The sequence below is a fragment of the Lithobates pipiens genome, unplaced genomic scaffold (genome assembly GCF_037356315.1).
Source record: "Lithobates pipiens isolate NorthernLeopardFrog02 unplaced genomic scaffold, aLitPip1_a1.2 Scaffold_75, whole genome shotgun sequence".
Classification (NCBI taxonomy): Eukaryota; Metazoa; Chordata; class Amphibia; order Anura; family Ranidae; genus Lithobates; species Lithobates pipiens.
In genome coordinates this window covers 885,001-898,271 of record NW_027507898.1, presented here as the reverse complement: position 1 = coordinate 898,271, position 13,271 = coordinate 885,001, and the positions used below count along the sequence as shown (strand labels likewise).

The window sequence follows — 13,271 nt, the reverse complement described above, 5'->3', positions numbered from 1 at the left end:
ACTTGTGGGTAATAATTTTAATTCATAAATGCGTCAGTTGTTGTTCTGCTTGGTGGTCAGGTTTAATACAGTTATTGAGTAGGAGGTTAGCATTGAGAGTTTGCACCATTTTTGTATACATTCCAGAAGGTGAATGATTAGGGACCTATGTGTTTAGCTATATTTAATAACCACAAAGCAGTTGGTATGGAAATTACTATAAATGTAGATGTGCGATATGAAATAAACCTTTGCCACTACTACAAAAACAATGATGATGATCCATTTTGTTTTAGTCAGACACCACTCCTAAAACATAAATTGTCACCCTTTAAAATACACTGATGTAGTTTAGAGCATAGTATTCTTTTCCACCCTGAGAGCTTTGGTACAGTATCTTATCAAATGCATCTAAAAATACCTGCTACATGAATGTTTTTGTTGAATAAAATTTATGTATTTTGTTTTACAGAGCTCTTCTGGACCAAGACATCACCCTTTCCTCTGACAGCTTTCAGAAGAAAGTGAGTTCCTCCCTTGTCCACGTCAACAGTGCTTTGAAGTACATTGTGCGCCTATTTCTTGTGGAGGACCTTATAGATTCACTTAAGGTGAGGAAAGTTTTCATCGCTTTACAGTTTGAGGAATACCTGTGTATAAAGATCTTAAATATCTAGCTTGTGCTATACAATTAGACTCTGGGATATAAGCTGCTACTTTCAGGTGATGGGACACTGGCAATTTTTTGGAAATGTTCTTCTTGGGCATATCCCTATTACTCTACCTCTACCCCACTACTTGAGACCCAAGTCTTCTTGCTGGTGATGGACCTCCTCTCCCTTTATAGAAAAATTTCTGCATTTTTAACTAGTTATTTACTGTGAATTCTTCAATCAACTTCTTCACTGCCTTCTACTACAACAGAAGTTGGGCATCCAGATCGGTGCAACCTCAGTAAAGCCTTGATAACTGTACCTGGACCGCACACTGTGGGGACCTTCTATAATGTTGCTTCAGACATTGGTTCCTGCTTGAGTGCTCACTTCAGCAATTGTAGTCAACCGCGGGTGCTATACTACAGGTCCAGGGCCGTGGTCCATTCCTGTGGTTCCCAGACCCTGAAGACCCATCTGGAAAGGTATGCCCACTGTGATGGGCAAAGCCTCCTCCCATACAGGGACCAATGACTTGGAAAGGTAGGGTTGTTGGACCCTTATTGTAACCCTATAGCAAGTATTGAACTTGGGGATGAATTAAGCAGTAAATACATGATTTTTTGTTTTAAAATAACTCCTGCAGTGTGCATTTCAGCAGACAATTCACAAAAAAAAAACATTAAATACTGCATGCGGTTTTTTGATTTTGCAAGATTGAACGCATTTGTTACACCTTATTTTAATGCAGGCTGGACCTCCTGGCTGCAGCAGAAAGTGAAACATTTAGCAGTGGTATTACTAACTAATTGTGACAGTTCCAGCTCAGAGTTGCTGGTTGTCAGAAAACTGGCACCTGCTGACGTCCTAAGAACTCATCCCTGCCCTGCTCATTCAGCTGTCAGCCAGGGATTCCTGGCTAACAGGCGAATGTAAACAAAAGGTCTTGAACTGTATTACGACAAATGGTGAGGGGGTTCCCCCACAATCCATACAAGACCCTTAGACCCCTTTCACACTGGGGTGGTTTTCAGGCACTTTAGCGCTAGAAATAGCCTCTCATTAATTCCAGTGTGCCCTTTGACACTGGGGCGGTGCACTTGTGGGACTGTAAAATAAAAAGTCCTGCAAGCAGCATCTTTGGGGTGGATTGGGAGCGCTTTATACAGCACTCCCAAAACACCCTTGCCCATTGGAATTAATGGGCAGCACTTTCAAAGCGCCGCAAAACAGTGGTGAAGCACTTCTAAAATGAGCGGTGCTTTAGCGCTAACATGGCCCTAGTGTGAAAGTGATCTTATACAAGCATGCTACCCCTTATTCACATACAGTCTGGTATCTGGGGTGGGGGGGCCTTATGCTCCCCGCCTGTAGACCCCCACATCCACTTTGCCATGGTTTGGGGGAAGAAGGCCTTGTCCACTTCAACATGGGGACAAGGTGCTTGGGGCATGTGGCCTGATATGGTTCAGGCCTTTCCTGCTAAGATATGGGTTTGATATGAAATTTGAAATAGGAATCTGGGAATCCCCATCTGTCAGCTGAAAGAGCCATGCAGGGAGAGTCACTGGGTGTTAGGACACATGTGTGTGCCGGCTTGCTGGCCACCAGCATCTCTTAGCTGGTGCTGTTATATTTAGCATTGGTACAAATACTGCTGCTAAAGGTTTCAACTCTTAAATACATTTATTAGCACGTGGCTAGACCACACAATAATTAATAAAAAAAAATATATAACACACACACACACATTCTTTGCGACTATACCGCATGTAGTTATTGCATATGCAGTATTTACCAGTAGTGAATTGACACTTTACATATCACATGCAGTATTTTGTGTATATAAAACACAAATATTAGTTTTATTCATAAAAATTAATGCTATTCAGAAGACGCTATCAGGAAACTAGGAATTTGTTTTGTTATTGACTTGTTGAGTGTTTAAACTATTCTCCGATGGATTACCGGGTAGCCTGACCAATTTACAGCAGTTCTGGGCTCCCTGATAGAATAAGTGAACCTGGGAACAGTGGCGGTGGGGGGCCCTTCCAAGCCCTGTACTCTAAAAGTGATTGGGTAGCTGCAGAGCTGCTCAGATCACTTTTACATAAAAGCCGATGGCAAGTTCTGCAGCTGCAGCCACGATCCTGGTATGTCCGCTTCCTTTCCAGGAATATGGACATATGTCAAAAATATTCTTGACAACAGGCTCTCTAAAAGGGCACCCTGCCTTCAAGTCCGCTATTGCGGATAGTGGATAAGACTGCTATCAGCTACATCAGGCATTTGTACCACCCTTTTTTTTTTTTTTTTTTTTTTTCACACATTTTCCAGGTTTTAATAGGTGGATGTGCAGGCTTGTGAATGGTGCTTTCAATCAGTGTTCTTTCTGCTGCACTCTGAGTTGGATATTTGACCCTTTTCTGTTTAGTTAGGCTATTTGGCACAGTTATGTTTGCCTTGTGGTTACCCACCTTTCTGATTAATTTGAGGACACCCCAGGGTCCATCAATATCCGGTCTGTCCTGTACAATTAAGGTAAAACATACTTTGATTAAATTCCATATCTTGGAGTACAGTATATGACACAGACCACCCTCCCCTCTGTTCCTGTATTAACTCTTCATTGTTTGTAAAACAAACTGAGGTCTCACGGAGCAGGGTAGGGGTTATAGGGGTACGCCCAATGGAGGTATGTCCAAAAGCTTTGCCAGTGTCCAATCATCTAACAGTACAGCCTATAACAGTCTATGAATATCCAGCCCGTGCTATACTCCAAGATACAGAAAAAAACATTGTCTGTAAATTCTGTATTAATAGCTGTTAATCAAACCGGATACAATAGATTTACTCTGATCATTTTTTCCAACCAGCTTGCCCTTTTCATGTGGCTGATGACCTATGTAGGCGCTGTGTTTAATGGGATCACACTTTTAATACTTGGTAAGCATTTTCCTTGTGAGTTTGTCTGTTTTTAGTATAGCCAGTGACCAATTTATATAGTTAACTTTATTATATTTCCTTTTTTTTTTTTTTTTATAGGTGTGTTGGTTGCATTCATTGCTCCAGTTGTGTATGAAAAATACAAGGTACAATTACTAGCACATCAGTGTGCAATAACTAAACCTTTTTTATGTCTATTATAATTTGAAGATGACACGCTTTTGTTTTAAGAGCGTGTATCCTGTGAAGTTGATATTGCTATAAATAGTGATTTTGCATGGTCCAGTTTTTACAGCAGAGATGAATGGTGTAAGCATCCAACTTCTGCCTGTCTGCAGTGTTGGATATTGCCTCCATGTACTGTTAGAATTTATGCAGGTCACCAGTCCAGTCTGAATAAACACAGAGGCTTGATGCATGTCCTGGAGAAGGCCAAAGATCATGGTTATTCAGATCCATGCAGGTGTGTATATTGGCTTGAGCCTCCAAACTCAAGAAAAAACACTTGTCCACTACTGATATCCACTTACCGACCGCCTAACTGGGAAAATGTCAGTACTTTGTTTAATACCGGGGTTTTGGCATTTAGCTACAGCCATACCCCCGGTGTTAAAGTTTTCTGCAGCCGAAGCTCTTTCTGATAAGTCATCCGAGCGGCTGATTAGCTGGATCACTTTTAGAAGTAGTTGGAGGGGTCACACACTCCATGCTGCTATGCCAGCCAAGAGTGTGTTTACATCTGTCAAGCCAACTGTTGACTTTAAGTGATTCAGGCGGCCACCCAATTACTTCCACACACTCCTGAAAACTTCCTCTATTCCGGCCTTAGCTGTACCTCCTGCAGGACCAGGATAGGCATGGTGGGTGGAGCAGAGGGAGACCAGCCAACATGGATGCAACAACCATTTCTACACTTCAGGGTTCAGAGCTGTCATTCCCTGGCAGAGCTGGGCAATAAAAAAAAATTGGGTAATAGATTGTATGTTTGCGTGCACTAAAACGCAGTTTTTGTTTGTTTTTTTTAATGAGTTTTATAAACGGCTGCAATAATACAAATTTGACTTAAATTGCATGTACCACAGTTTTATTCTCCAGTGTCCCTACTTTCAAAAAAATATCAAATGGTTGTGGGTCTTAATATGTGCAAAAACTGCTCTGGCAGCAAAAAGGAATCAAAATATAGATACCTTAGTTGCATGCATTGTCTTATGTGATCTGGTTACACATTTGGGCAACCTACATGCATCTCTGATGTATAGACTTTTTTTTTTTTCCCCATAATCAGTTTCCAATGGGATGCAGTACATGCACTATGGGTGGTGTACTACCCCCCCATTGCAGCTAGCATTACAAGGAAGCGGGGACAGAAAGCTATCTTTGTCCTATCTGAAAATAAAAATAATTTTAAAGCATTTATCATGTACCTTGTCAACCGTTACTTATTTTCCTACTTTTTTTTTTTTTTTTTTAATTATTATTTATCTATTTTTTTATATATACCATAGTTCCTTTATCTGCCTTTTATTTGTGTCCCTAGTTTTTTTTTTTCATGAGAGATTGCATGTATCAATAACTTTTCTGTCACTAATGAATTTTTTTCTAACGAATGTGTTTTTTGTGCCTCAGGTACAGATCGATCACTATGTGTCTTTGGTGCACAATCAAGTGAAATCAATTACAGAGAAGTGAGTACTGCATATATGAATTGGAAGGTAGCAGAAAAGTTGGGCTTGTTGTTCAATAGATGTCATCTGAAGTGTTTTGTGTTTCTGTTGTAAAAACCATCACAGATCCTGAGTGGTTTGTGAACTTGGCGCTCTGCATTGAATTCTCCAAAGAATGTTGTGTTCAGGCCTATGAGGCCTGTGGCTCAGATAGTTCGTTATTTTTTTTTTCTTTATTTTTTTATATGAACCTTCAAAGTAAGTCATTAAATGATAAAGGCATATGAATAAAAAACGGGTACAGCAAAAAACAAAAAAACTCTGCAGTTGCTGAGAAGAAAAGCGTTGCAGTCTTTTTGTAAAATGTTCATTTTACACAATCTGTTGAATATCTGTTTTTGTTATTTTCTTGTGATTTTAGTGTTGGGGTGGACTGATCCTTTATCTTTTATTTTTTCCCCGAATCATACTTGCCATCGGTCCGCTGCTGCATCTGTCCCCTGGCACCTCTACACTGACAACCGAGCGATCAAACAGCACCTATCTCTCCTTTTCCAGAGCTCCGCGACCAGAGAGCTGCAGACTGTCGGTCAAAGCTCTCTGCTCTGACACTCCTCGCTCACTGGAGCGCTGAGCTGTGGATGGGGCAGGGGTGGCTGGCTCAGGCTCTTAGCAGCTCGCAGAGTGGTTGAGCCAGGTGTCGGTCCAGACGCCATTGTCGTGATGCCACGGTGCATGGACCGACTTCTGTGAGCAGACAGTAGACTTTAACGAACTCTCTGCTGAAAATGGGTCACAGGTGTGCAATAATATCTGCACTTCTGTGATCCATAGAAATAGTACAGCCAAATGAGCTTTGGCTGTACTACTTTTAACTTAACTTTTCTGTAATTCCATGTACATGATCCATTCAACAGCTGTATATTGTTTCAGCATGTCACTGGTTTTGCATGATTGTATTGAAATACCTCTTTCAAATAAGATGATGAAAGATTTTGTGTAAACATTATTCCATTGACACAAAATTTGATAATATGAAACAATACTTCTTGATTTTCACAATATAAATAAATATAAAAGCCAGGAATTCTGTAAAGATAATTTTCTACTACAGGGTGATATACCTGCAGGTCTGATCAGAGAGGTTTTCATGTTTTGTTTGTATAAAGTTGCTTTAATTCAGTGTAGCATTAGATAATGTCTGCCAGCAAGCTGCAGCTGGTGTGGGTTGGAGAGTCAAGCAAATGAAACTGCATTATTTATGTTCTCCATGCTTCCTGGAATCTAAGAAATTGGCAACAACCAGATGGCCTCACAGTTCTGTGCAAGTATAATATTTTGTGGGGGGGTGGTGAGATTATTTTCAAGATGTCAAAGGAGAAAAAAAATACATATGTTAAAATGTAAGGTTGGCTCATTAGATCAGGGCCCCCAACCCCGTTATAATCACCAATAATTATTACAAGGGTAAAAATTAGAATATCTTAATCATGCAGGACATCAAGTTATAGACCATGGGTTATATGACGCTACCTTCAGGTGATAGAACACTGGCGAAAGCTTTGAGAGGACAGTCAGGCCTTTACCGGGTGCCTCTAGCTCACATTCTATTAAAGGCTTTAGGGCTACTTGCAGCATGCCTATTGCCTATGTCTGGCAGTGTTGGTATCTGCACCCTGAAATCCTGTTCTGATATTAGTCTTTGTCCTGTGTATCCTCTTTGATTCTGTTGGATGTAACAGGGCACTCTGTTGGGGTTTTTATTATGGTCATGCAAGACTTTTACCCAAATCTAGTTATTTGCTGACTTTAATTGCCGCAAGTGTGCTGTTGTGCCGCCTCATGCAGATTCTATATCTGATATGGCGACAGCCTTATGGACTTCTGAGCCATCTACTGCACAGTTTCAGATTCTGAGTTGCTCCAGTCCTTGATCAATTGGCTTACCCCTGAGAAATCATTTTTCTTCAGGAAGACTATTTCACCTTTTATTAAAACTCCTTATACTTTTCCTTTTGCACCCGCTTTTACAACTATTCTCTGTGGAGATTGGAGGCATCCTGATGAGCTGTTTGCTCCCGCTAAGCGATTATTAGCCTTGTATACATTTTGTGAAGATTTTCTGCAGAATTTGTCAGTTCCTACTTTGGATCCAGCAGTGTCCCATCTAACAAGGTGATTACCATTCCGGTAGAGGGTGTACCGGTCCTTAAAGACCCACCTGATAAGTGGCTGGAAGTCTCATCCAGAGCTCTGAGCTCACTAGTTGGTCCTGCCCCTTCATCTGATTCTGGCTGTGACCTCAGTTTGTCAAACCATGCTTAATGGTCAATCCCTTTTAAAAGAGATCTAAATACTACTGTGCTCGATCTCCCACTTATAGAACATGTAGAGCAGATGGATGTAGCAGTAAATATAAGCTGTGGTGGTTTACTGGAAGCCTCTGGTCCCAATTCTCGCGTGTCTCATGTCAGTGCACATGTGTAGGGCCCTTTGTCTAAAGTGCAGGATTGCAGAACCCTTGTGTAACAAAAAAATAATTTGATCCCCATATGTTTTGAAGGGAGCTCTTGAAAACATAATCAAGTATGCTGCGGATGACGAGCGGTTGTGCCAGGTTCTCCCTTCCTCAGTGGGAGAAATCGAAGGACCGCACTGCAGTCGTCTTCTCTCTGTAAAGAAACTTCCCATTTGTTTCTCTACCCCTTTGAACTCGATGCTTAGACTCCTCTTTAGATAGTCTGGTCTCAGATTTAAACTCCAGGCTGGTAGCGTTTTGACTTGCAGCAGCAAGTAGCCTCATTTGAAGAAGTTCCATTTGCTTATTTGTACTTCAGATCTCTAAAACACAACACTCCAGGGACAAGTTGATCCATTCTCTGGAAAGAACTAGGACTAGACTGTTTCTGGTCTGCTGGCTCAAGAATCCAATTCCTAAAGTCAGGGAAGTCCCTCCGTCCCATCTTTTTTGAGAATCCTTTCTATGGATGCTAACCTATGGGGCTGGGGAAGAGTCCTCTTACTATAGGGTATGTGGGTGGAAAAAGTCTCATCTCCAGATGAACATCCTGAAACTTCAGGTGATTTGACAGTCACTGCAGCATTGGACCATATTACTGGAGGGTCATTCAATCCACATTCAGATAATGCCATGGTAGTGGCATACGCAAATCATTTGGGAGGAAGCAGAAGTCTCCTGCAATGAGAGCTATAGCAGATCCTGTCCTGGGCATAACTTCTTATGCCATCCTTGTCAGCCATGTATATTGCAGGCATAGACAAATGGTAGAGAGACTTCTACAGCCAGCAGTGGCTTGATCCGGGAGCGTATTCTTTTCACACAGACATCAGTTCTTAAACCTGTGTAAAAGTTAGGGGGGTGCGCTGAATGTGGGCCGCCTAGTCTCCAGGTTCAGAAGCATACTGGACAAGTTTGTCTCTGGGTACACGGATCTAGCAGATGCAGTGTATGTTTTAGTTGTTCTGTGGGATCAGTGTAGCCTTATCTGGGCCCTTCCTCCCCTGAAACTCCTTCCTTGTCTACTTCACAGCCTTGAGATGGAGGGCATTCTGGTAGTAATCATTGCTCAGGACTGGCCCAGGTAGATGTGGTACACCAACTTGGTAAAACTCCTGGCAGGCGCTTTGTGGCCTCTGCCGCATTGTCAAGATCTGTAGGGCCTAGTGTTTCCACACCAGATGTTTCTCAGTGGAGTGAAAACTCTCCTTTCTACAGCTGGGTCTAAACTAGCATTTGGCTGTCATTACTTTCAAGGGTTAGGTTTCTGCCCTTTCTGTTCTCTTTCAGAGACAGTCTACCTCTTGTTTTTTAATTAAGACTTTTTTGTTCAGGAGGTTTCCTGTGTAGCTCTCTGTGACGCAGTGAGATCTGAATCTTGTTTCTTTGCTCCTAAGAAATTTGCTGTTTGAACCCGTTCGAGACATTCCTCCCATTACTCTTACCCGTTTTTCTTGTAGTCACCACCGCTGCTAGAAAGTGGTGGCCTCCTCATGCAAGGAACACTTTCTGATTTTTGCATAGTGGCAAGGTGGTGTTTGGGTTCAGGACTTTTTTCTTGGGTAGGCAGTTTTTTGCCTTTCACCTCATCCAAGATGACCTCCTTTCCATCCCTCCAGTTCACAAAAAGATTTTTTTTCTTTCCATTGTCTGGATGTGGTTTGGGCTGTGAGTCTCTCAGCCACTCCTTTCAGGAAGACTTTTTTTTTTTTTTTTTTTTGTAATCCCAAATAAGGGTGCGCTGGCTTTTCGTACCATCTGATCTCAACAATCGAGTGCCACCCTTGACTAGGCACAAGCTACTAAATCTGACTCTTACAGCTGCTGGCTTCAGACTTTTTTTTTTTTTTTTTTCTACAGTCAATAAACCAATAAACTCTCCAGCATGTTATCCTATGTGTCCATGCACATAGGCTGTTATCAGCTGTTTTTGGCTGGAAAAAAAATGCTCTAACATAAAAAAAAACACTGATAAACGCTGTAAAATGCGGTTCACTAAAGTTTAATGTTTTTGATCCATTGGGGGGGAAAAAGGCTATTGAAAAAAAGTTGAAAAGCTCACTGCAAAGCTACTGCCATTTTTTAATAACGTTATTATAACGTCCAGTGTGCATGAGGCCTTAACCTCCCTGGCGGTATGATTATTTCAGATTTTAGGTGCTGGAAGCGGTACAATTTTGCATGAAAATTTGGCGTTTTATATCATAGTCCTGTAATTCTTAGGACTAACACTTAAATCTGTCCAAACCAGAGTCTAGCAGACATCCCGGGTATGATAGTTTGAAAAATTAAATCATGAATTATAATATAATAAATGACTATAATTATACCAAATAATATAATAAAAATGATTCAATAATGTAACCAAATCAAAAACACTGAAATTTGCTCAGTTGCAGAATTGTCACTGTCATTACTTTTCAGTGTTTGACGGATCTTCCCTCAAATCGCTATCACTCAATTCTGCGAGTGATTCTAATTTTATTATCACTGTTTTCTAGCTGGTCTAAAACCACTTTTGATATAAAGGGACAGTTTTGGTTGCTATGGACAATCTCCAGATTCCAGGCAGAAAGAACCGTTTTTATAATATAAAACTGCATGCAGGACACTGGAGAAACCACTAGGGACAAAGGGATGTGAAATTACATACAGCAATGTAATCTGTAAGATTACATTATAGTGTATGTAATGTGTATGTTTTACTTTTTGAATTCCCCTGTACGTCGCAATGCTTGCAGGGAATGGAGCCCTGCGATGAGATGAATCAAGCGGAGGACGAGCCGCTCACAGTGAGACATCTCTGGATCCAGGGGACAAGGTAACAGCAAGCAGCTTGCTATGGGGGCACCCTAGCCGAGCTACAGCTCAGTGTGTCCTCTCAGACACGGAACTGAGGTTCAGCCCCGCCCCCTCTCTCTCCTGATTGGTTAACTGACTTTGACAGCAGTGGGAGCCAATGGCGCCACTGCTGTGTCTCAGCCAATCAGGAGGGAGAGTCTCGGGTGGCTGAGACACTCGTGGGCTTTGATGGACAGAAATGGGCCTCAAGTATGTATTGGGGGGGGGGGGGGGGGGGTCTTCTGCACACAGAAGGTTTTTTTTTATCTTCATAGAACGCATTAAGATGATAAACCTTTTTGACTTTACAGCCCCTTTAAGTAGTCCTAGTTATTAATGTGGTTTAAAGGGACACTGATCTTCAGAAAGCAAAATCTGCTAGCAGGTATAAAGGGCAGGCACCTATAGGTGACTGTACACATACGTTGTAGTTTTCATTACTCCTTTACATCCAATTGCCAGGCTGTTCTGAAGAGGTAGAGCTCTGCTCTACTTCCTGGTGTGTTTTTTGTTTTTGTTTTGTTTTTTGGTGGGGGGGGACGGGGTTGGCAGCTTACTGCAGGTCTGTCTAAATACCTGCAATTTTTATTTTTTTTACCTAGGAGCAATTGTATTAATTTATTTCAACGTTTTGGCATCACTGTAACACCTCTGTAAGATATGGCTCTTTTTTTTTTTTTTTTTTTCTTACAGGATTCAAGCCAAGCTCCCCGGAGCATTAAAGAAGAAAACTGAATGAAGGATCATAATTGTGGTGTGGGGAGGGATGGGAGGGTCTTAACAAAGTATAAACACTGGCTATGTATCTCGTTACTACTCAGTAAATTGGCTGCCTTTATGTAGCTTGCAGGAACCTTTTGTATACATTTATCGAATGTGTACACATGTACAGGGTTCCCTTGTTGGTAGGAAAGGGGTGCCTGGGTCAGCATAGACATGAACTGTAAAAGTTGTACCTGTTCTAAGCTATGGAGAGCTCAGTAACCCCCGCTGTCACGTCCTGCACTTTGCATGGTCACCTCTATTCTGTCACACACTGTCCCGGATTATTCATCCTACAAGGCTACTATACTAAGAAACATCATTTTTATGGCCCACATAATTCTCTTTTTTTGCTATCCTTTTATTCCACGCCTGTTTTTGTGAGCTTCTTCTGCTTCTGTGGGCTTGTTTTCTCTTTCTGCTCTCCAGCAGGTTTCTTTCTTGCTCCTTATATCCCTCCTTGCACTGTGCCACAGTTGCTTTTCTTTCCTATTGTGTTTCTTATTGGATGTGTCCCTCGTTCTCTGCACAGCTCTTCAGTCATGTCTATATCTATCCAAATACTCAGTTCACTGATTTTTACCACATACTGCCACAGTAACTAAACACCATGGTGGAATTGGTTATACTAGAAAACACATTATTTATTTTACACATTAATTTATTTCATGTCTATGCTAAATTGTAATTAAACATAACAATTATTTCAAGTTGGTAATCTAAAAGAGGAACATAACAAATTTGCCAGTGTCCCCCTCTTCCTGTATATTATCATTCCACCCCAGCCAGCAGCAGGAGCATTGAAACATTCCCTGCACTGCAAAGAACAAAAATGTTTTCTCCCTTAGGTTGCTACTGTGGAGCTATTAGTTTTAGAGGGCAGATTGCTAAATTGTTTTGCAGAATAAATCCTGCACTGAAGGAAACTATATTTCGTTTTTATGATGCGAGAGACAAAAATTAAAAAAATTGTTCTGAATAGTTATACATGTAAATTATGAATGTTGGTTGTCACAATTGCCATAATGTGTTGGTGATTAAAGCCTATCTCCTGATAAAACTTTTTTTTTTAAGGTGAGTCAGAAATTGAGGATTCATTTCCCCAACAGAACGCACACTGGGATAAAAATCTGACGCAGGTTTAAAATTAAACAAGAAAAGAGGAATTTTTGGCTTTAAATGAGAACACTTAGTCCTCGTGCACGTGGATGGTTTGAGCTCGTGTGTGTCAAATAGGCATAGTGGTGAGACTGCAGTTCTGGATGTCACATCATCTATAACATTTATAATAGGCATAGATGTGGCACCCAGAACTGCAGCCTGACCACATCTATAACAGTCGGAATTTTACAGCGGCTGGACACTACTAAGTGGTACTACCTTCCTGGGATGTAACGTGTTCAGATACCATTTGCCCCGAATGCAGGTATTCTGCGCATTTTAGCCTGTCATAGGTTTTGAAACCATCAGTGATGAGTGCTGCACATGGGGTTCCTGTGTGCCTGAAAACACAGGGATTTGCCACACGGGCCAAACCACCTGTGTTCATGTAGTACACACTAGATCCTGTATAACCTGTTACTAAAGCAGAATTTCACATGGTTTGTGCTGATAGTATTAGGAGACACATTTGTCCTCTAGCAAGGGTGGGTTGGTATATTTATGTGATTTTTATTTTTGTTGCACTGAGCTTCTTACTATTCACTGTTTATCAATATCAGATGTTAAAATAATAAATGCTTTATTGTTATTTTAAGACTGGAGAAGGGGAGCAAGCTAATTAGGTATTCACTAATAAGCCTGTAAAGTAGCTCGTTGGAGCAAAAGAATGTTTGTTTGTTTTTTGGGTTGTCAGAAACAAAAACTTTCTATTTTTTTTTTTTTTTCAAAATTGTTTTAGTTTCTGTG

General features: G+C 41.1%; 1 protein-coding gene across 3 annotated transcripts in view; it reads left to right on the top strand.

Moving 5' to 3' along the window:
• LOC143959442 (uncharacterized) overlaps positions 1–13,271 on the top strand; it is a 56,776-nt gene that overhangs the window by 43,444 nt on the left and 61 nt on the right. For 2 of the 3 annotated variants that reach the window (XM_077468096.1, XM_077468097.1), the window contains exons 5-9: positions 452–590; positions 3,509–3,578; positions 3,678–3,724; positions 5,205–5,263; positions 11,295–13,271. The exon at positions 11,295–13,271 is cut by the window's right edge and continues 61 nt beyond it. In XM_077468096.1, coding sequence (XP_077324222.1) covers positions 452–590; positions 3,509–3,578; positions 3,678–3,724; positions 5,205–5,263; positions 11,295–11,340 — 361 coding nt within the window. In that variant the 3' untranslated portion in view covers positions 11,341–13,271. The remainder of the gene's footprint in view (positions 1–451; positions 591–3,508; positions 3,579–3,677; positions 3,725–5,204; positions 5,264–11,294) is intronic. The other variant, XR_013270232.1, reaches the window with a different exon arrangement.